The following is a 23903-nucleotide window of genomic DNA, read 5'->3' on the forward strand; positions in this document are numbered from 1 at the left end:
TCTCTCCCCAGCTTCACTCAGCCTTGTCTATCAACGGCCTCACTTGACGTCATTACAACCCTAACGTGTCCAAACCCAAAGTCTTGAATTCTGCCCCAGACGTGTTTCATCCCGAGCCCCTCTCCTGCCATCAACACCTAGCTCCCTCTGTTTTTTGAGGCCAGAAGTCTAAGTTATCCTCGATTCTGCTTGTTCTTCCCACAGCAGTCAGCAGGTCTTCTCAGCCATCTTCAAAATATTATCCCAAATCTGACAGCTTCTCACCACCTCCACCCCAGCCCCTGGGGCCAGACCACCGGTAACTCTGGCCTGGACTAGCGCAGCAGCCTCCCAGCTCCGCTTCCTGCCCTCTTTCTCCCCCTGCTTCAGTCTAGCTCCACAGAGACTGGGGACATCATCCTTTACAAAGAGAATTCGGGGCATAACCCCACTGTTTAAAAATGACCCAAAAATTTCTCATTACACTTGAATAGAATCCAAGCCTCTTGCCAAGTTTCTGTGGGAGCGTTCTCCATACCTGGCCCTGTTCCCGATGACCTTGTCCTTTCAACAAATCAAGCTCATTTCTGCTTCTGAGGCTTTGCGTTCCTGCCTAGAAAGTTGCCCCCAAGATCTTTGCATAGTTTGCGGCTTCTCGTCATTTAGGTCATTGCTTGCATATCACTTGACTGATCACCTTGTCAGAAATACCAACCCCTCCCATGTCCGAGTGACTGCTCGGCCTGCTTTGTTTTCCATCGCCCTTTTCATGAGCAGACATACTGCTTGCCTTTCCTCCACACTCAAGCTTAAGTTCTGTAAGGACAGAAACTGTCTGTCTTGTGTACTGCTCTGTCACCTGAAATAGTGCCTGGGACATAAAAAATACTCTAATAATGTATGAGTGCATGGACAGCTATGTCTGTGTACTTATATCCTGCAAGGGATCTAAGTCAGTGTCATAAATAGAACTTAATAGAAATATCATGGAAGTCACAAATGATTTTAAATTTTTAGTAGCTACATTAAAAAAATACAAGCAGGTGGGGCACCTGGGTGGGTCAGTCATTAAGCATCTGTCCTTGGCTCAGGTCATGATCCCAGGGTCCTGGGATTGAGCCCCACATCAGGCTCCTTGATCAGATGGGGACTGCTTCTCCCTCTCCCACTCCCCCTGCTTGTGTTCCCTCTCTCGCTGTGTCTCTTTCTGTCAAGTAAATAAATAAAATCTTTAAAAAATATATATATATATAAACAGGTGAACTTAATAATATATTTGATGTCCACCTGATATATCCTAAATGTTTTCAACAAATACTAAAAAATTATATATAATTTTATATATACATATATATTTATTTATATGTATATGTATGAACTAAGTATTCCAACTCTGGTGTTTTTTTACACCTACAGCACATCTCAATTCAGACTAGCCACATTTCAGGTGCCTAAGAGCCATGTGTGGCCAGTGGCAACCATATTAGTACAAGTGTAAACAGTCTAACTTTACCGTTCTTGTCCTCTACTTCCTTGTAAGATCCAGAACAGAAGGAAGCTAGAAACTTCTGACAGCTGGGGACACGTGTCTTTTGTAGCTGCCCTTGCTTCCTCTCCCTCTTCAGAAGGAAGCTTTGGTGATGTCCAGGCTAACAGAGGCATGATTGAGTCCTTAGAATAATAATAATGATAATGACGGAGCTTCTGCTCTGTCCTGAGCACTTCGCTTAGTTCACACAACAATCCCATATTACAGATTAGGAAATAGGTTCAGGAAAGCAAAGTAACGTGTTCAGATTTACACATCTGGTGGTGTTAGAGCGGCCATATGAACTTGATTAATTGTTAAAGCCAGCATTAGAATGCATATGCTGTAATTTTTAATCTGCCACTAAAGGTCCATGTGGCATGGACAAATTAAGGTAAGTACAAAGGGTAGAAAGAAGCTGACCTGACTCTTGTTCTTGTTGCCTCCATCCTCATTTTCTCTTCTATTTTCTCGGACACCTTAGGTCTGACTTTAGTGTTGGATTGTGTTCAGGTCGTAGCTCCATCATTTATGAAAATCAACAAATCCTCTATTTCCTCTTCTGGAGAACAGGAATGCTAATACTAATGCCGAGAGCATTTGAGAACGGCCAGGAAGATGATGATGATGTCTGTAGAGCACTGAGCACAGTGCAGGTGGCTAGTCGCCACTCAGGGCACGCTCCTCTTTCCCCTCCAGGTTGCTAGGAGAAGCAAAGTGTCCCTTGACCACCCAACTCCATCTCTTCTCTTGCATATTGTCCTGTGGGGTCCTGGAAGCCATTGCTGCGCTAACTTGGCATTAGGGCAGGTGGGAGGATGTGGGGCAGGTATCAGAACTTGTGTCTGGGAACCTACCCAAGCTTCTTCCTGTAGCACATTATTCATCCAGCTGCCAAACCGAGACCCCTCAGAGCGGCTTTTACCTTCTCCCTCTCATTTCTCTCCCACACCCTTGGGATGCTTTCACAATCGCTCCTAGTCCAGCTACTTCCTCCCGTTCCCTTCTGTTGCGGTCCCACAGTATGTCCTTGCTCTGGGCTGTCTCAATTCTCCTGTAGTTTTACAGAGACTTCATCCACAGTAGCTGCCAGAGTCATCTTTCTGAACCATCCTGACCATGTCACTTCCCTACTTTAAACTATTTTCAGGACTAAGTATAAATAACTCGGCTTGTCATTCATCCACCCAACAAATACTGGAGTGGGAAGGGGGGCTTACCATATGCCTAAGCAGTTCTTACAGGTGCAAAGATAGAGCGGTGAACCAGACAACCAAGGCCCTGCCCTGGAGGCCCTTCACGGTCTGGACCCCAGCCAGATGCCTACCTTCCCCAAAGCCCTTCCAGCCCGCCTGCCACACGCCCTGGCTGCACTCTGGGCTTTCACCTCCCAAGCCTCCCCTTGCTGGCCACCATAGAGAGACCAGTCCTTTCCTCCCTGATCCCTCCATTCCCCAAGGCGCCCACAGGGTGGCCTAGGCTCCTCTGCAAATTGAAGCCCCTCTTTCTGCCAACTAGAGCCCCATGCCCCTCCCCTGCCTCTCGGGGATTGTGAGCTAAGAGCCAGGGCTAAGAGGCTTGGGACCTGTGCGGCTCCTCCAGGCCCTGGCTGGCCTGCTCCACCGCACAGGAAGCGGGTTAAGAGTGCTGCCCTCACCCCCCTCCAGGGATGTCTGGTCCCCAGGTAGGCATTGGAGGCAGCGCACGTCCCTCCCCTGCGACCAGGCCCCCGGAGAAGGGCTGGTGTGGGTGGGTGGGTGGGTGTGTGTGTGTGTGTGTGTGTGTGTGTGTGTGTGTGTGTGTGTGTGTGTGAACCGTCCTGGAGGCCAGCCTGGCTCCCTCTCTTCCATCTTCCGGTGCGGGGTGGCGTTAAGGCTGGCGACGTAGCCCGGTTGGGCCGGGACCCGCCGACGGAACCGCAGGCGGGGAGGGGGTTGTGGCTTACTGTGGCGAGAGGCGGCCTGCGGGGCGGGGCGTGCGCGCATCTCTAACTGGAGTGGCTGCGCCCTGTGTCCGAGCGCATGCGCACTCCAGTTCGCGCCTGGCTTTCAGGCACAGGAGCTGCACCGCCTCCGGGCCATAGCCCTCTCTCTTCTCCGCTGCCCACAGTTTTCGCGGCCTGCCATTCCTGCTGGCTTTTCTGCCCTCGCTGCCCTCGGGACTGGCTTCCTTTTCTTCCCGTTCTCCCCTCCACTCCCAGCCATATCTGACCCAGACACCTCCTGGCCAAACATGACCGCGACGATACAGGGTCACACGGGCATATCCCCAACTGCGGCCTCCCTGCCCACCGCACCTCCAGTCACCACCCCCCACCCCCCGGAATCCAGCCTCCTCATTATGCTTTGGCACCTTTCTTCGCTTTGCCAGGAGGGGGCCCCCCCTTCGTCCTTGGATGTTTCCCCTGCTGCCACAGCAGACATAGATAGGCTGGTCTTCCCTGGCGCACTGCAGCAAGGGGACGTCCCCTGTCCCACAGGAGCCTTGCCACGCTGCCTTGACTTCCCTACACGGATCTGCCTCCCTTACCAGACTCCTTGCCTCTTGAGGATGCAGCCGAGCTCTGTTCTCTCTGTCCCCAGAACACAGCCCTGGCTCGGAGCGGGCATCAACACATGTATTTAAAAATGAGCAAATGGAAGATTGTAAGCGTTAGGTAGATGCTGGGTGTGCTGAGGGTCTGGATGGTTGAGAGTTCATCTGAGAAGGCTTCTTGGAGGATAGACTGAACAGACTCTGGCAGGGAAGAGATGTGACCTGGTGCAGCCAGAGGATGTTGGGGGAGCACCAGAGGGACATCCTCTACTAACTTAACAATCATCGAACAACTTCTATTGTCAGGCCTCATGCTGGGCACAGGGGACTTCAGCCTGCGCTCCAGTTGCTTCCCCTGTAGTAGAGGAGGAAGACAGGATAGGCTGCGCCAATGCAGAGTGCCCGGGGTCACACGGTGAGCACACAGAGACGCTGCAGTGTAGAGGGGCGCCTGGCTCCGGGGAAGGGAGGGGCTCAGGCTTCCCTGAGAGCAGAGGGAGAGCCAGTGCAAGGGGCAGTCGAGAGAGGAGGCTGACAATGGAGCCAAACCTTATCATAAGGGCTTATACATCAAAGGAAAGAGATGGACTCCATATCCTGGGCGCCCGGGGAGCCACGGACAGCTTGCACAAAGTCAGGGGAGTGACATGATCTAGTCCTGCCAGCCACACTCCAGCAATGCCTCTGCTCGGACCCTCTCTTCCGAGAAGCCTTCTCTAAGCTCCCTGTCAAGCTGGACCCCTCCTCTGTGCTCCCCTAGCAGCCTGTCCACTTCCCCTTCTCTGTGCAGAGGTTGAATACCTCTGCCTTCCGTAGCTCCTTGGGACTTGAGACCAGGTCTTAATCTCCTCCGTGTCCCAAGCACCAGGCACTGAATCTTCCTCATGACCAAATGTTTGCTGAATGAATGGATTGCTCCTTTTTTCTCTGGATTTCTAGAGCCCTTACTCTGAGGTCCACATTCTTTCATACCCAGGACCTGTGCAGTATGCTGAAAATGGCATTTAATTGGAAAAGAGGAGTCCAGATTCAAATCCTGGTTCCATCATTCACTGGGACAAGTCACTTGACTATCTTGAAAACAGTTTCCTCACCTGTAAGACGAACAGTCTAGGAGTCCCCACATGCATGCATGAGTCTTGTTTCTCTGGGTAGACTGGGCATGCTGTGAACACTTTCCCCAGGACCTAGCTTGGTCTGAGCTTACAGGGAATATGATGCTCTGTTCTATTGGTTGGTAGACAGCAGAGTACAGAGTAGGAGGGAAAGAACAATTAAGGTGACGTTGTAAGTCCTGTTCTGCCACTTCTGGTGTGACTTTGAGCAAGGTTCTTCTCCTCTCTGAGTCTTCTTTGCCTTACCCTGTGAGTAGGGATAGTAACCCTCACCTGGTCGACCTCACGAAGCCAATGGAAGCCATGAATGTGAAAGTGCTTCCTGAATGAAAGGGTTAATATAGTAGATAATTGACCACTAATTTTAAAAAGTAACCAAAGTAGTGCAGTTGAGGTGTGTCTGGTAATTGGCAGAAGTGCCCCAGGTATGTGCTGACTGCCTCTGAGGGGCAGAGAGGCTGGCTTGCTGCTCTCCAGGCAGGAGTGGGCTGGGCAGGGCGCTGAGGTGTTTCGTCTTGTGGGGGTCAGCCCTGAGGCCCAGGAGAACCTGGGAGGAGGCGCTTCCTGGGGAGGGAGTTCGCAGCCAGCCCTTGGTTCCTTCTCCTCCCTCCCCTCCCTGATTTCTCAGGCAGCATTCTTCCTGTCTTACGTTTGGAGGGGCCCTGACGTGAAAGGGTCTCAGGAGTCCAGAGGGTCTTGGTAAATGGCCTGGGGGAGCAGTGAGCCCCACCAGGCTGCCCTGATAAACTCCCAGTTCCAAACTCCAAACCCAGCCCCTCCCAGCCTCTAACATCTCCGTGACTGGGTTTATGGAAAAGGACCCTACTCTGTCTTAACTCTTGCCCAGACCAGAAGGGCCCAGGGCTAGACACGGGCTGAGTGGAGGCAGAGGATCAACTTCCTCCCCTCTCAAATGACTGACGATTAAATGAGGAAGAGGTCCTGAAAACACCTTGGAACTTGTATATTTTCCTTGGGGGGGGGGCAGGATTACTGTTTGTGGGTAGCGTGCTGGCAGCAAACAGCGGGGCCTCCCTGTTCCAGAGAGCCCCTGGGCTCTTTCTCCCAAAGAGACTTCGTGTCACAAGCAGTCTGTGTGTACGGAGTGCATGTTTGGTCTTAGAGGAAGAGTGGAGCCAGCCAGGCTGTGAGAATCGTCAGGCCCAGCTGATTCCCCACCGCCCTGAGGGACTGGGAGGTGTGAGAAGCCCTGGGCCGGGCTGCTCCCACAGCGGGAGGCTGATGCTGCCCTCCAGGGCTGGCCAACCCAGCTCCTCCTTGGTCTCCTACTCCACAAAGCTCCTCCTGCCCAGAGCTGTGCCCTGAGCCGAGAAAGCACCAGACTGAGAACCCAGCAACAGGATTACCTTCTATGCACCTAGCATGTGACTTCGAGCCAATGTCTCAGTTCTCTGAACCTCAGTTTTCTCATCCATAAAATCATGACAGCACCATCTTCTGAGGTCGTCAGGATCAGGAGAGAGAACACAGTGGAAGGGGCTTGTGAACTATCCACTGTCCTGTCCACGTTGTGTGGTGTCCATGTTCTATGCTGTCCACGTTCATTTCTAGTTTCTCACTTCTTCCTCTGCGGGAGCTAGGCCTGCTTGTTCTGGTCGAGGCCTGTCAGAACAGGACCTTGGGGCACCCCAACAGCAGCTCTGTCCTGAGGGAGTGAGCGCAGCTGGCAGGACAAAGGAAGCTGACTCCATACCCGTCTCTTCTGAGCTTTCTACCCCTCAGGGACCCTCTCCCCCTGGGCTACTTCTGGGGGGTGAGAGGGTTACCTTTCCCCAGCATTCTTTTTTATTCAAAAAGAATAGAATAGAATTCACCACATGGGCTGGAGGGAGGTCTGCACTATAGGCAAGGGGTACAGAGGGTGTGGAAACTGGTCTGCGGGCTCACTTGCTTGGCTGTTGCCCTTCCCCAAGACACTCATCCTCAGCAGCTTTGTCTTTACCTCCTGGTCTCCGCCATCTGCCTCCTGTCTCTCTCACTACGGTCAGTGAAACAGTGTTGGGAGGGTGCGGTTCGGGAATGAGGTCCGGTGAACAGGAACTGCCTGGTCCCTGGGAACCTCTTTTGGGACTCTTTGACCTTGGGAACCCTTTACCCCTCTCCCCTGAGCCCCAGATCCGTGCACCAGTTTCTTCCTGACCAATGACGAGAGCTGTCTCCAGATGAATGAATTTTCCTGGAAGGATGTCACCAACGCCTTGTCCCTGGCCAACCTGATCCTGGGACTCTTCTCCATCTTCTGCAGCTTCTGCAAGTAGGTCTGGGGCCCAGCGGGCTCCTAGTCAAGAGCTAGAGCCAATGGCATGAAGGAAGGAGTGGGGAGCCTAGGGAGCCAGGCACTGAGGCACAGAATCAACCAGGGACAGGAGAAAGCGGAGTGGGTTGGGAGTCATGGGGCCAAGATCCTAGCCTCAGTTCTACTACCATCCTGATATGTGACTTTGGCTAGGTCACATCCCGAGCCTTGGTTTCCCCATCGCTAAAACAAGGAGCTTGCACTGTGATCTCTATAGTGCTTTCGGGCTATGGCAGTCTAGAATGGTTTTGCGAGAAAAATCAGAGGTTCTGTTCTGGTGGCCCTTACATAATCCTCGGGTAGGCAGGCTACCATTTGAAATTTTTGATTCTTAAATTTGAACCTATGATGTGGGGAATATTTACAATTAGCACTATTGTGGAAAATCTGAGACATGTATATGGGCCCCTACAAAGCAAAGCAAATTATATTTTATAGGGAAGTTCTATTTCTGTAAATTGAATCATATTTCAATGCCTTGGCAAATCAGTTCTTTAAAGAGAAATCTTTTATAATGCAGATATCCGCCTCCTAACTGTTTGCTTCTCTGTAACCATCAGCGCATGAATTCTCTGGATCCATTTCTCATCCATAAAATAGGATGATCTTACCTGATGATGTTTGAGTTCCCTTCCAGTTTGAAAATGTTATGATTCTCTAAGTCTGGATTTGTGGAGTCTTATAAAGTAGATCATACCTGCAAGAGAAAATTCTATCTTCTTCTAGTCTAATCTTCTGGGAGTATATATATCTATATATTTTTAATATTTTTATTTATTTATTTGACAGAGAGAGTGATCACAAGTAAGCAGAGAGGCAGGCAGAGAGAGAGGAGGAAGCAGACTCCCCACTGAGCAGAGAGCCCGATGTGGGGCTCGATCCCAGGACCCTGGGATCATGACCTGAGCCGAAGGCAGAGGCTTTAAACCACTGAGCCACCCAGGTGCCCCCTGGGAGTATATATTTTTTAAAGATTTTATTTATTTATTTATTTGCTAGAGAGAGAGAGAGCACAAGTAGGGGGAGCCATAGGCAGAGGGAGAAGTAGGCTCCCCACTGAGCAAGGACCCCGATGCGGGACTCAATCCCAGGACCCCGGGATCATGACTTGAACCAAAGACAGACATTTAAATGACTGAGCCAGGGAGTGTAGTTTTTATGGCAGGTTGGTAAACCCAGCTTCCTATAGACACATAGGTATGGATCTAAAGGAAGGTAGTCCTGAGGTTGTTTAGAGACTGCTGAAGTCTGGGGTCAGGCTCTCTGCTTCTGCTTGACAATCTGAGCACTGCAGTCAGGGTGTAGACTCAGGAATGGCAGCCTAGGTCAGCCTTGCCTGAGACTGCGGTGGCTGCTTTCAGAGCTGTCTGGGAGCATATGCTGGACTGCAGCATGGAATCCTCGAATGTAGGGTCTGCAAGAGATCTTGGAAATCATTTAGAGCATCAAAATATGTGAGCTGAAAATGGATAGAACTGCAAGGAGAACTTGACAAATCCACTATCATAGTTAGATATTTCAACACCCCTCTATGAGAAATTGACAAATCCGGTTGGCAGAAAATCAGGAAGGAGATAGTTGAACTGAACTGCACCATCAATCAACTGGATCAAATTGATGTTTATAGAATATTTTATCCAGGAACAACAGAATACACATTCTTCTCTTCACATATTCAGGCTATAAGACTGAATTTAAATTTAAAAGAATAGAAATCATACAAAGTGTGCCCTTAGACCACATAGAATTAAAGTAGAAATCAGTAACAGAAAGATAACTAGAAAATCCCCAAATATGTGGAGGTTAAAGAACACAATTTTAAATAATACATGGCTTAAAGAAGAAAAGTGTTTTGAACCAAAAGAAAATGAAAGGACAATTTACCAAACTTTGTGAGATGCAGAAAAAGCAGTAGTTAGAGGGAAATGTATAGCATCAAATGCATATACTGGAAAAGAAAACTGCTCTGTGAAAGACAATGTCAGGAGAATTGAAAGACAAGCTGCAAGCTGGGAGAAATTATTTTCAAAAGGTACATCTGATAAAGGACTATAATCTAAAATAGACAAAGCTTAAAAACTCATCAGTAAGGAAACAAACAATTAAAAAATGAACCAACGACCTTAACAGACACGTCACCAAAGAAGATCTACAGATGGCAAGTAAGCATGCAAAAAGTTGCTCCCCACCATATGTTATCAGGGAGATTCAAATTAAAATAACGATGGGATACCACTACACACTCATCAGCCAAACCAATTGTCCAGAACACTGATAACACCAAAGGCTGGCAAGGATGTGGAGCGACAATGGGAGTATGACATGGTGCAGCCACTTTGGAACACAATTTGGCAGTTTATTACAAAGCTAAACATACTCTTATCATATGATCCAGCAATCACACTGTTTGGTATTTATCCAAATGAGTTAAAAGCTATGTCCACATGAAAATCTGCAGTTGGATGTTTATGATGTTTTATGTACAATTGCCAAAACTTGCAGGCAACCAAGATCTCTTCTAGTAAGTGAACAGATGAATAAACTGTGGTATTTCCAGAAAGTGTTACTTAGTGCTAAAAAAAAAAAAAAAAAAATGAACTATCAAGCCATGGGAAGACATGGAGGAATCTTTAGCACATATTACTAAGTGAAAGAAGCTAAACTGAAAATGCCACTTACTGCATGATTACAATAATATGATATGATACTTGGAAAGGCAAAACTCTGAAGATAATAAAAAGATCAGTAGTTGACAGGGGTGAATGGGGAAAATGAATAGGTAGAGCCTAGAGGATTTTTAGGACAGTGGAAATGCTCAGTGTGATAGTATAATGATGGATACGTGTCATCATACATTAGTCCAAAACTATAGAATGTACAACACCAAGAGTGAACCCTAAGGTAATCTACGGACTTTGGGTGATTATGATGTGTCAGTGGAGGTTCATCCTTGGTATGTACCAAGAATCTAAATGTACCATCTGGTGAGTGGTATTGCTAATGTGAGAGGCTATTCATGTGTGGGGGCAGGGGGTATATAGGAAATTTCTGTAGCTTCCTTTAAATTTTGTTCTAAACCTAAAAACTTCTCTAAAAAAAAAAAAAGTCTAGAAGAACTGAAAAAAAGGGAGATGTAAAATCAACAATGTAAGGTTTCCAACTTAGCAAATTAGAGGGGAGAATGTAAATTAAATCCAAAGTAAGCAGAAGAGAAGAAACAATAAAAATGAGAGCAGCCATCAATGAAATTGAAAAAAAAAAATCCATAGAGAAAATCAATGAAACCAAAAGCTGATTCTTTGGAAAGATCAATAAAATTGACAAGCCTCTAATCAGGCTAAACAGGAAAAATAAAGATAAGAAGAGAAGACACAAGATACCAATATCAGAAATGAAAGAGGAGTCATCACTACTGATCCCACAGACATTAAAAGTATAATAAAGGAATCATGAACAACTCTATAAATTTGATAACCTAAATGAAATGGACCAATTCCCTAAGTCATAAGTTACCAAAACTTGCACTAGGAGAAATAGATCATCTAAATAGGCCTATATCTATTAAGTCATTTGGCACAAACCCCTCATTTTACAGATGGAGGAAGAGAGACCTAGAGATGTTGGGAATGATTTATCTGAGAATCCACAGTGAGATGGTTGCAAAGGCTGGGCTAGAACATAGGACCCCTGGGCCTTCAGATATGCCTGGGACTTAGAGCTGGAAGGGACCTTAATGATTATCTAGGGGGCTCCAAGCACCCCTTTCAGATGGTGGCTTGAGAGTATGGCAGAGGAGAGGGGGAACATGCAGGGCAGGGATGTGTTCCTGTGTGCAAGTGTAAGGAGTGTGTGGGTGTACTGGGGGGACATGGAGGGGCTGGCCAGTGGAGACCATGAAAGAGCTGTCCTATTTGGGCCTGCTGCCATACACTCTAGGAGATGCCACTGTGCCTCCTGGATGCTTCTGATCAGCTTCCTGTTAGACATGGCAGTCGGGGCGATAACCAGACACCTCAGCCTCTGCTCCAAGTCAGGTGAGTCCAGGCTTCAGACCCCTGATCCCTGACCCCAGGAGCCCTCACCTCAGGTCACCCCTCCCCCATCTCACATCCAGCCAGCCTCCATCATTCACCAGTCCTGTTCCCAGCCCTCCAAGGATGGCAGAAGCAGCCCTAGAGCCATCTGGGAGCCCCACAGTCTAGAGCTAACCCCCTGCTGGCTCACTTGTTAGCTTCAGCCATCCTTGCCCTGGCCTTGCCATTTCCTTCTCTGCCCCGCCCCCCCAGTTGGGACAGATCCAGGGATTGGGTGGCTGCAGTGGTGGTCAGGAGTGGAGAAATGAACAATCCCCCCAGCAGAGCGGCTCGTTCAAAATACAAGAAAATGTTTTCGTGGAAGATTGTGCTTGCAAAAAGGGTTCCATAGCTTGTCAGTTTGCATCCTGTTATAGTCCAGTGCTGGATGCTGAAGGGTGGGAAAGTAAGACCTGAGAGGGGAAGAGTTGTCTAAGGCCACACGGTCAACATGAGGCAGAGCCAGGGGGAGCCCACCACAGTGGACTAAGGTGCGAGACAAATGAGTATAAGTTCTAACGTTGGCCTTCTGGAGCAGGAGTGGAGCTGAATGACTTTGCGGTCTACACCACCTTCGGCTTGGCCTCAGCCATGCTCCTCGGCGTGGACGGACCTCTGAGTGGGTTCCTGGGCATCATCTATGTGTTAGCTGCTACCTTCCGCCTGTGTTTCTATTCAACTGGTGAGTGAACCCCAGCTTTGTAGCTGAGCGTCGGGAACCAGAAGGCTGGGGGGGTGCATAACTGACTCCTCCCCCTGCTTTGTGGAGTCCCTCTTCCTTCCTTCACCTGTGCCCCAGGCCCACTGAAGGCTTCAGGCTGCCGTGGCAGAGCCCTGGTGGGGGGCAGAGGCTTGTGGTTCTCCGACCAGCTGTAACTTTTTCTCACTGTGTACCCTTCGGGTGGTGCACAGAGATTCCCAGAATCTGGAACTAGAGGTCGTCCTCCAGTTTTCCACAACAGATGGGGAAAACAGAGCTCTACCACGGGCAGTTGGCTTGCCCAAGGTCACAACGCAAGGGAGGGTAGGTGCAGACCAGACAATTTCAGGAGACCCTTCTAAGGAGCCATGGGGGATCCAGGGCAGAGCCCACCCCTCATCTCTGTGAATAACTAAATGCTTGACAGCCTCCTGCTACCCTGCAAAGAAGAGGATTTGGGGCGTGGGGCGGGGAGGACCCAACGAGAGGGGCTGGCTTCGGTTTTGATTGCTTTAGAGCAGCGGGAAGCCACCCGTATCCCCCTCTTCTTTCTCCAGCAGGCGCTCAGCTCACCTACAAGGGTCTCCCCTGCCGCTACGCTTCCTGTGTCTTGGCTTCCACCTCCCTTCTGACCAAAGGCAACACATTCATTCTCTCTTGCATGGCCTCACTTATGATTCTATTCATGATGGACCAGAGCTACTATCCACATGATGAAATCCTGGAGTCGGAGAACTGGAAAAAAATGGTGTATCTGGGAGGTGAGTGAGAAGGACTGCTCTCACATGTCACCACTGGCTGTTTATTGGCCCTGCTGCTCCGAGCTCCTGGAGCCTGCTCTCTCCTCCTCCGACGGGTTTATCATCATCCTGAATGCATTTACCGGTTTACTATTTGTACACACTACACCTGCCCCCAGATAGAGAACTCTCTCTTGTTCAGGCTCCCTGGACCTGGACCCAGGACTCCGTGGACCCAGGATTGGGCCAACCACGGGGTAGATGCTCATGGAGCATTTGTTGAACGTTATCAAGTTCAGTCGGAACACCTGCCTTACCAGGTGCTGGGAACCAAATCTGTAAACTAGACAAACCCTTCCCACCTCTAGCTTTACAATCTGATCAGGGAGACAGACCCCAACCATGTAATGGCAGAAATAACTAGAAACTCATAGTTTTGACGTGTTGTGGAAGCACCAGGCACTCTGACAGGGTGTTGGAGAGGGACCTAATTAGATGGAAACGACCTGAAGGGGGAAAGGATACTTCAGGAGGTGACATTTAAATGGAAACTGGGTGGAGGTGGTCAAAAGGTACAAATTTCCAGTTATAAGTTAGTCCTGGGGACATAAGGGATAGCAGGATGACCACAGTTAATGACACCATATTGTGTAGTTGAAAGTAGCTAAGAGAGGAGAGCTTAAAAGTTCTCATCACAAGAAAGGAAAATGTGTAACTCTGTGTGGTAGACTTTCTGAACTGATCGTGTCACACACAGATACCAAATCCTCATGTTGTATGCCTTGGACTAATACGGTGTCATATGTCCATGACATCTCAATGGAACTGGGGGGGGGGGGGAAAGAAAAGAAAAGAAAAGAAAGCTGCAAGAAGACTGGCAAGGTGGGTGAGGGGGGTAGTTCAGAAGAGAAAAAGGTATTTTGTGAAGGCCCTAGGCTAGAAGGTGCTGGAATCATTCTTGCCGCCCTTGTGGCTGGAACATGCTGAGCGGTGCTAGGGACAGAAGCTGAGGCCACAAGGTGGGCAGGTTTTGGGAACTGATCCTAACAGCAAATGGGAAGTCTCTGAAGGGATTTCTGAGCAGCAGTTTTAAGGGACCTCTTTGACTAGCTGGCAGGAGACTGAGAACTGAAGGAGGAAAATGCACCTGCTGTTGCCTGAGAGGTGGCTGCGACAGAGCAGGTGAAGGGACTTGAGATCCACGTTGGGAACAGAGCCCTGAGGTCCCGGCCACACGGGGGCCCTGGCAGATGTCTCCCTAGAGTTCTCCCCAATTTAGGGCTTCCTTCAAGGACCTTCAAGGAATGCCAGTGTTTCTTCTTTGGAGATGTGCTTGTGGGAACAAGACAAACATCTAGGGGATGCCCAGTTTCTTCCTTTATTCCCTGGGGGTTCAGTCTGGTTCATAGGGTCCTTGGTTCCATCCTGACCCTCCCCTTCAGGTTCACATCTTTTCTCTGTAGCTGATGGCCCTGCCCACGTTCTAGGTTTTGGGCCCCCCCTGTGGCCCAGCTAGTAGAGGCGGAACAGGATGGAGAAACATCTGGGTCTGCAGTTAAACAGGCCTGAGTTCAAGTTCCAACACCAGCACATTTTTAAAAGATTATTTACTTATTTATTTGAGAGAGAGAGAGAGAGTGAGCACAGGTGTGTGTGTGGAGGGGGGGAGGGAGCAGCAGAGGAAGAGGGAGAAGCAGACTCCCCACTGAGCAGGGAGCCTGATTCCAGGCTAGATCCCAGGACCCTGAGATCATGACCTGAACTGAAGTCAGATGCTTAATTGACTGAGCCATCCAGGCGCCCCCACCAGCCCATATTAATTGCATGAACTTGGGCTAATTACCTCGTTGTTTTGAGCTCACTTTTCTTCATATATAAAATGAAGCCATTAATCCCTACCTCAGGATTCTTGAGATCAAAGGAGAAAATGTATATCCATCCTCTGGCACAGATGTGTCCTGTAAGTAGAAGCTTCTAGCCCCTTCTTCTCTCCACCTGCCCTCTATCACATAGCAACAGTGTTTCCCACAATGTTCTTTGCTCCTGTAGATACCACTGGATCCCCTCTCCTCAAAATAAGCCACACACTTGGCCTCAGCCTTCCTTGGATTGTCTTGACTGTGTGAGTAAAGGAGGAAACTGCGCCTCACAGATTTTGACACTGTTTAATACCAGAGCCCTACCAGATAGATATTTCAAAATGGCCACTTTGATATTCCTCTTACCTGGAGTGCAGACAGTCACCTTTTGATTGATTGATTGATTGATTAAATTTTTGAGAGAGAGAGAGAGAGAGAGCGTGTGGGAGAGGGGCATAGGGAGGGAGAGAGAGTCTTAACCAGGCTCCATGCCCAGTGTAGAACCCAGTGCAAGGCTTGGTCTCACAACCCTGAGATCATGACCTGAGACAAAATCAACAGTTGCACCCTTAACTGACTGAGACACCCAGATGCTCCTATTTTATTCTTTTACAGATTTTATTTTTAAGTAATCTCTGCATCCACTGTGGGGCTCAAACTCACAACCCCAAGTTCAAGACTTGCACGCTCCACCACTGAGCCAACTGGGCGCCCCACCAATCACCTTTCTAGACTGAGGTTCCATCTCCTCCACAGAGCTTCTGAGAAGTTGGCCTGTGACTGCTGAGGCCTTATGTCACATATTTTCCAGGACAACTAAAATATTGTCTCATTGCCTCAACAGATCAATGACTATTCTTAAGTATTAAATATCCCAAAATTCCGATCCATCTCTGTTATGGCTTCTCGCCCTTAGAAGTGGCCTTCTGTCTGATCAGATGTTCTGATTTCTCTTGAGGAATGCATGGTGGTGATCCCCATGGACATGCCCCGTACTCTCCCACCCTCTTTTTGAGCTCTCTGAGGCTGAGTGTCTACTTTGTACAAAGTAGACATGGGTTTGAATCAAGACCTTGTGAAGGTCACATTCCCTCAGTCTCCTCATCTGAAAAACAGATTATTGTGAAATGTAAGTGGAACAATCTTTGTCACATACCTAGCAGAATGTCTAGTGCCGAGAAGATATCCCACAAGTGTTGGTGCCCTTTTGCCTTTCAGTGGTGAATCTGAGATTCAAATGTGTTGGGGGGTCCCCCAAGACCACCCCCAGATTCACTGATTCTCTAAGGACTTATAGCATGCATATAGTTGTACTCATGGCTAAGATTTGTCACAGCAAGAGGACACAAAATAAGAGTAGCAAAGGGAAGGTCAGGGCACCTGGGTGGCTCAGTGGGTTAAGCCTCTGCCTTCAGCTCAGGTCATGATCTCAAGGTTTTGGGATCAAGTCCCACATCGGGCTCTCTGCTCAGGAGGGAGCTTGCTTCCTCTTCTCTCTCTCTGCCTGCCTCTCTGCCTACTTGAGATCTCTCTCTGTCAAATAAATAAAATCTTAAAAAAAAAAAAAAGGGAAGGTGAAAGGGGCAAAATCTGGAGGGAACTATGTACAGGCCCCCCAGTACCCTCACTGTGGAGCTAGCTACCCAGCACAAAAAACCACTCATGAACTCTTGTCTACCTAGAAGCTCTGTGGAGACTCAGTACCCAAGGTTTTCACGGGGGCTGGCCACATTGGCACTCTTGGCCTAGCAGTACCAAAATTCTAGATTTGCACTGAAGGAAATCCATCTCAGCACTGTCTAAGCACAGTGAGCCACTCTTGCCCACTAGGGAAAGTTCTATATTGGTATAGAGAACTGTTTACTAACCATGTTCCTAGACACCAGCCAAGGACTAACTGGGTAAAAGCAGAAGCAGGCCATTCTGGGGAGAGCTGTCTTTGGTCTGCTGCACTCTTCTGCCTGGGGGTAACATCGTATTGGCCATTGTCACGTGCTAAACTTGACACAATTGTATATATATTTCTAACAAGGGGACTGGGCAACTCAAATGTATTCTCAGCTAAAATGGATTTCTGATGTGAATTTGACAAAATGGAACCTGAGCCTGCGATCGATTGTAATCATCTCGTTACAAACACACAATACCTCTCAAAGGCAGGGCTCATATCTCATTGGTTTTGTTTCTTCAACCCCACGAGTACAGACCAAAGGGTGAGAGGAGGGGAGGGGGAGAGAAGAGGTTGGAAAATAGATGAAAGAGAGCTTCATTAAAATGGAGTGTTTGCCTTTTTTCTTCCAGGTATCATCATGCTGCTTTTGTCCCCATTCTCCCTAACTGCCTTTTACTGCCTGCTGTGGTCACTCTCCTACATCTTCTTTCCAGATGCTCTGTGGGGCAAAGCAGCATGTCTCAGGCTACAGTGCCGAGAAAACTGAACAGCTTTACCCACTGCCGCTGGCCTCTGTGGTCTTTGTGCCGGCACATCGGGCCAAGCCTTGACGTAGCCTCACTAAACCTTTTCCTGTCTCCACGTCTCCTGTGTGCTGGATAACGTATGGCCTTGAACCAGAGCAACCCAACATCGGGCCAGCGGCCTTCACTTTCTCCTCTTGCTCAGGGTTCTGAATCCCTTGGGGACAACAGTGGTTTATGTCCTAAAGAACAGAAAGTTTTCCAAGCTGAAGTTGGGCCTGGCTGACTTCCAGCCCTGGTACCAGATGTGGGTCCTGGTGCACTCAGGTCAGTCCTTTGGAAAGGAGGGAAAACCTTTGGAATTGGACTCCACCTTGGTCTGGTCGTTAAGGCTCCAGGGGCAGAACGGGGCTTACTAAAGTGGTTCTTAAACTTGCCGGCTCTGGTTCTGTAGAGCTTGTCACGGGACAGTGGCGTTGCCCAGTGTCAATGTGCATAGGCTTTTGTGACTTAAAATTCTGTATTTGAGCAGTCACAACTTTTGCCTTTTGCTTCAGTGAAAACACTAGACACCCTGGCAGCTTGAGGGCACCATCTGGCTTCCCTCCTTCTGTTTTTTTCCTAAATCGTAAAACATTAAACTCCTGATGTTCAAATGCCACTTTGTATTCTAAAATCCAAATTGAATAAAAATAAAGAGTATTGTATGGAACCTTGCAGTTGCCCCTCACAGAGAATTTAGGCTGGCTGAAGGCAGTGACCACCCCCCCAACCCAGCATGGCCTCTGGACCTCCCACCTCCAGGCCGTGTACCCGAAGATTGTTGGCTAGTTCAGCCCCTTCCTCAGCTATGGAGCCGGAGCACTTTTTAACCTAAGTTCTTGAAGTTTGCATTAAGTCTAAAATTAAATTTTTATAAAAATAACAATCCAGTGAATCAGGAGGCTACAGCCTGGCTTTCCAGGAATGGGTAGTGCCGTCCTGGTCCTGGTCCCCACGGCTCTCTGTCCATGTCTCTGTTACATCATTTATGTTTGTTAGGTGTCCCAATAATTGGTCCGTGATTAAAGGCGTGAGACTGATACAAACTGAAGGTCAAGCAAAGCTTTATTTCGCACCAAGCATCAAGAATCAAACCAAACGTTTGGGGCCGCGCCTCTTACAGAGAGGGCGACCTCTCTTTGCTTCACAGACTTGTTTTTAAGGGCAAAGGCCATGTGGTTGGGCCTGGCCATGCACAGGTGGCCAATGAAATTGTAACACACAGAGAAAGCTGCACAGTCATGTTAGGTCATAAGTGACATAAGTGACCAATTGAATTACAATTTACCCTAGTAGATATTTGAACCAGCCTATCATCTTGGTCAGAATTGGCGCCCAAAAGGTGCCCAAAGGGCGGGGCCCATACTCCTTGGTAGCTAGGGAGACAGTATGCGCCCCCCAACTGATCGGATGTCTCCACCTGGCTTGACACATCCTTGTATTTGGGCTTTGTTACCTGGCACTAGTTTCCGGGACTTGTTTTTAAGTAAGTCCCCTGGGGGAAGGGGGGCAGGGACAGTTTAAGTTGTAAACAACAAAGTTATTGTTTAACCAGATGGAAGCACTCTGGCTAAATAGGTCCTTAAATTTTTTTTTTTAATTTAAAGATTTTATTTATTTATTTGACAGAGAGAGAGAGAGAGAGAGAGATCACAAGTAGGCAGAGGTAGAGGAGGAAGCAGGCTCCCTGAGGAGTAGAGAGCCCGATGCGGGTCTCGATCCCAGGACCCTGGGATCATGACCTGAGCCAAAGGCAGAGGCTTAACCCACTGAGCCACCCAGGTGCCCCATCATTTATGTTTTTATGGGTGGATGACTATGTCTGCATCCCATCAGATTTCAGGCTCCTTCGGTTTATGTTTTTTAAAATGTCTGCTGCTTACCACGGTCCCTGGTACTCAAAACTGTTTGTTTTGTAGACAAATAGATTTCCTTGTGCGTTCTAGTGGGTTAGGTGCAAGATTACTATAATGTGGTAAGAATCTTACAAATATATACCCAAATACACATACAGATACATGATGTCCTTTGGTATCATCTCCTCATTTCAGAGATTCCACACTTCATCAAAATATTTAGGAAATGCGGCTGGAGAACTGTGTTCACATAAGCTCTTGGAGGCCAGCTCCTAGCGTCATGCCTAGACATAGCAGGTGCTCAAGAAATATTGTCTTCTGGGGCACCTGGGTGGCTCAGTGGGTTAAAGCCTCTGCCTTCAGCTCAGGTCATGATCTCAGGGTCCTGGGATCGAGCCCCGCATCGGGCTCTCTGCTCAGTAGGGAGCCTGCTTCCCCCTATCTCTCTGCCTGCCCCTCTGCCTACTTGTGATCTCTCTCTCTGTGTCAAATAAATAAATAAAATCTTAAAAAAAAAAGAAAAAGGAAAAGGAAATACTGTCTTCTGAACCAACCAAACCTAGTCTACTAGGCTACTGAAGATTAGCCAACAACGGCCTCTTTTGAGCCGCATTAGTTATCAGATTTGGCGTCAAAGGATTCTGGCTACTTCTAAAACTTGAAACTACATCAAAGAAGAAGATGCAATCCGGAAAGAGGATTTCCTTGTTGCTTTTGAGCCACAGCAGCAGAGTGAAAAGAAATATGTAGACCCCCTAAGGGGACTGCTTTGAAAAGGGAAATATCCATTTGGATACTTGTTTGCACTTTGTTTGTAACAATTCATACTTCATTGCCTCAAACAGAAGTTTAGGTTAGTGATGCAAGGGTAGTAAAGTGTAGGGATATGTGCTTCCTTCCAACTACATGGAAGGAAGGCTGCCCTTCTATGTGGTTCCGGGGACTGAGGATGCATTAGCTGTGCAGGGCTTTACTCCCCCAGTTAGCAATAAAACTTAAAAAACAGAACAGCTAAAGCAGGACATGTAATAAAATAAAATAAAATAAAATAAAATATAAACTATTCTAATGTAGAATAGCTCTCAGGAACAAGTGGGAAGTCTGGGACTTTAAAAATATACTTCTCAGATGAATGCATGGAGTCAGAGGGGTTCTTTCTTAATTCAAGGCAGTTCTGCTACTTCTCAGCTTGGGATGGAGTATAGATTTCCCTTCCAGCCCCCTCTTAGTGAACCTGTGCCCAATGAACAGGGACAAGTGACTGAGGATTCTGCCTTTCTTTTTTTTTTTTTTTAGCTTTGTGAACGTGAGTGAAAGGTTTAATCTCTCTAAACCCATTTCCTTAACTGTAAAATGGATTATTTACTTCCTCTCTGGGTTGCTTTGTGAATTAAATATGACGACACATAAATAACTAGAATAGGGAATGACTGTAAAAGGTATTAAATAAAAGTTAGATTGCTCCTCTCCTTCTAAACTTCTAAATTTCCTCCCTCCCCATTATGTACCTTTCCATTTAAAATAATAGTAATAATAATAGTTATCAGGGCGCTTAGGTGGCTCAGTGGGTTAAGCCTCTGCCTTCAGCTCAAGTCTTGATCCCAGGGTCCTAGGATCGAGCCCCACATCGGGCACTCTGCTCAGCGGGGAGCCTGCTTCCTCCCACCCCTCTCTGCCTGCCTCTCTGCCTACTTGTGATCTCTCTGTCAAATAAATAAGTAAAATCTTTTAAAAAATAATAGTTATCATTTATTTAGTCTTTTCTATGTGAAGGAAGTGTTTCTTGCACTCTATTCTTTCACTCAATCCCTCACACAACCCAATGATATGGTGACTACAGGCTTAAGGTTGGCAGTTCACAAAGTGTGGTCTACAACCCCCGGAGTTCCTGAGAACTTTTCAGGGTTAAAACTATTTTCTTAATAATCTTAAAATAAGGGGGCACCCGGGTGGCTCAGTCAGTTAAGCGTCCAACCTTGATTTCAGCTCTGGTCATGATCTCAGTGTCCTTGGATTGGGCCACTTCAGGCTCCCTGCTCAGTGGGGAGTCTGCTTGAGATTCTCACTCTCCTTTTCCCTCTGCTCCTCCCCCTGTTCATGCATGCACGCTTTCTCCCTCTTTCATAAAAATAAATAAATCTTTAAAAAAAAAAATCCTAAAACAGGGACTGAAAATCACTGCTGTCATTCTCCTAATGGTGCAAAGCAATGGTGGGTAAAACTCCTGGCACCGAGTGAATCCAGGCAGGGGCACTAAATGGCCTGGGTATTCAAATGTACTTTTCACTATCATATGTTCACAGTAAACAAAACAAAACAAAAAATGTTTCACTTATGACTATCCTTGACAAAGTAGTAAAAATTATTCATTTTATTAGACCTTGAGAATACATCTTTTCAACATTCTGTGCAACAGTGGAAAGCATGTATGAAGAACTTCTGCCTACTGGAGTTAAGATAGTCATCTCAAGGAAAAGTACTGTTTTGAGTTTGAGCTGAATTAGCTGTTTTTTTTTATGAAATACCAAAGAATAACTGAAAAACTTGGGCTGTTCAGACTTGGTTTTCTCGAAATATGAGCTGAGACTGTCACTTGTCAAAAAAGTTTTTGTTACCATGAATAAAATTTGAGCTTCCCAGTGAATTTGGGAAAACTTACATCTACTACCTTGAACTTGACAGCTTTGCAATACTCAAAGACTTTTCTGATGAGATCATGGGAGATATTAATGAAAAATTTATTTTTTACAATGTATAATAAAATGTGTAAACATTTGGAAGATCTATATAACTCAGTGAAGCATGATGTTGTAAGATCATGCATAGATAAATGATCCATTCAAAGGGCAAGAGGAAAGACCAGTGGATTTTAATGTAATAGAGTACAGAAAATTCATTAATGTGGTAACAGATTTCAAGTTGCAACTAACCTTTAAAATCTACTACCTGCTAGATTTTGGTATAGTGTCAAAGAAGAACATCTAAAATAATCATTAAAATACCCTCCTCTTTTTCAACCACATAACAATGTGAGACCAGATTTTCTTCATATACTTTAAAATAATATGAGAATACAGGGGCACCAAGGTGGCTCAGTGGGTTAAGCCTCTGCCTTCAACTCAGGTCATGGTCTCAGGGTCCTGGGATCGAGCCCCACATCGGGCTCCCTGCTCAGTGGGAAGATTGCTTCCCCTCTCTCTCTGCCTGCCTAATCTGCACACCTGTGATCTCTCTCTTTGTCAAATAAATTTTAAAAATAAAATAAAATACTATGAGAATACAGAATGCTTAAGTATGAGAAACTAGCTACTTTCCTTTAAGATAGATGTTAGATTTGCAAAAATGTAAAACAGTGCTACTCTCACCAATGATTCTTTATTTTGTTTCTTTTTTCCTTAAATATTTATTTTAAAGGAGGGAGCAGAGGGAGAGGGAGAAAGAGAATCTTAAGCAGGCTCTATACCCAGAGTAGAACCCTATGTGGGGTTAACCTCAGGACCCTGAGATCATGACCTAAGCTGAAATTAAGAGTCAGATGCTTATCTGACTAAGCCACCAGGTGCCCCTAATTATTTTTTAAATTATTTTTTAAAAAAACTTTCCAATGGGGCACCTGGGTGGCTCAGTGGGTTGGGGCCTCTGCCTTTGGCTCGGGTCATGGTCCCAGTGTCCTGGGATCGAGCCCCGCATCGGGCTCTCTGCTCTGCAGGGAGCCTGCTTCCACCTCTCTCTCTATCTGTCTGCCTCTCTGCCTACTTGTGATCTCTGTCTGTCAAATAAATAATAAATAAAATCTTAAAAAAAAAAAAACTTTCCAAGATAGCAGAGGGTAGGAGACCTTAGTTTTGTCTGGTTCCAGGAATTCAGCTAGATAGCTATCAAATCATTCTGAATATCTGTGAACTCAACCAGAGATCTAAGAAAAGAATTGCTGCAATTCTACAAATAGAAAAGTGATCACTTTCTGCAAGAATGACAAGACAGAAAAATTCACCTCAAAAAGAGAACAAAAGGCAGTATTGACTGCCAGGAATCTAATCAGTATGGATATGAATAAGATGTTGGGACTAGAGTTCAGAATAACAATTATAAAGATACTAGCTGGGCTTGAAAAAAAGCATAGAAGAGACTAGAGAATCCCTTTCTGGAGAAATAAAAGAACTAAAATCTAATCAAGTCAAAATCAAAAGGCTTTTAATGAGTCACAATAAAAAATGGAGGCTCTAATTGCTAGGATAAATGAGGCAGAAGAGAGAATTAGTGATATAGAAGACAAAATGATGGAGAACAAAGAAGGTGAGAAAAAGAGAGATAAACAACTATTGGATCATGAGGAGAGAATTTGAGAGAGAAGTGATACCATAAAGCAAAACTATATTAGAATAATTGGGATACCAGAAGAAGAGGAAAGAGAGGGGCAGAAGTATATTGGAGTGAATTACAGCAGAGAACTTCCTAATCTGAGGAAGGAAACAGTCATTCAAGTCCAGGAGGGACAGAAACCACCCCCCCAAATCAATAAAAATAGGTCAACACCTTGATATATAATAGAAAGCTTGCAAATCTCAAAGACAAAGAGAAAATCCTGAAAGCAGCTAGTGACAAGAGGTATATAACTTACAAGGGTAGAAACATTAGACTGGCAGATCTAACCAGAGACTTGGCAGGCCAGAAAGGACTGGCATGATATATTCCGGGTGATAAATGGAAAAAAAAAAAAAAAAAAAAAAAAAAAAAAAAAAAA

At 46.7% G+C, this 23903-nt stretch overlaps 1 protein-coding gene across 1 annotated transcript; it reads left to right on the forward strand.

Moving 5' to 3' along the window:
• Positions 1-3176: 3176 nt before the first annotated feature.
• On the forward strand, positions 3177-17630 carry LOC111143390 (transmembrane protein 269). The gene is made up of 7 exons (XM_022497094.1): positions 3177-3191; positions 4349-4457; positions 7288-7432; positions 11411-11508; positions 12086-12229; positions 12808-13008; positions 17148-17630. Exons 1-7 carry the CDS (start codon positions 3177-3179, stop codon positions 17282-17284), a joined length of 849 nt encoding a protein of 282 aa, XP_022352802.1. The 3' UTR covers positions 17285-17630.
• The last annotated feature ends 6273 nt before the right edge of the window (positions 17631-23903 follow it).

The sequence above is a fragment of the Enhydra lutris genome, unplaced genomic scaffold (genome assembly GCF_002288905.1).
Source record: "Enhydra lutris kenyoni isolate GAN:26980312 unplaced genomic scaffold, ASM228890v2 scaffoldscaffold9, whole genome shotgun sequence".
Taxonomy (NCBI): Eukaryota; Metazoa; Chordata; class Mammalia; order Carnivora; family Mustelidae; genus Enhydra; species Enhydra lutris.

What these genes read in the sequence shown, in the direction of transcription:
- LOC111143390 (XM_022497094.1), top strand. An exon ending in ATCTTCTGCAGCTTCTGCAA is followed by an intron (nt 7,433 to 11,410) that starts GTAGGTCTGGGG and finishes CATACACTCTAG; the next exon opens with GAGATGCCACTGTGCCTCCT. An exon ending in AAAAATGGTGTATCTGGGAG is followed by an intron (nt 13,009 to 17,147) that starts GTGAGTGAGAAG and finishes TTTTTCTTCCAG; the next exon opens with GTATCATCATGCTGCTTTTG.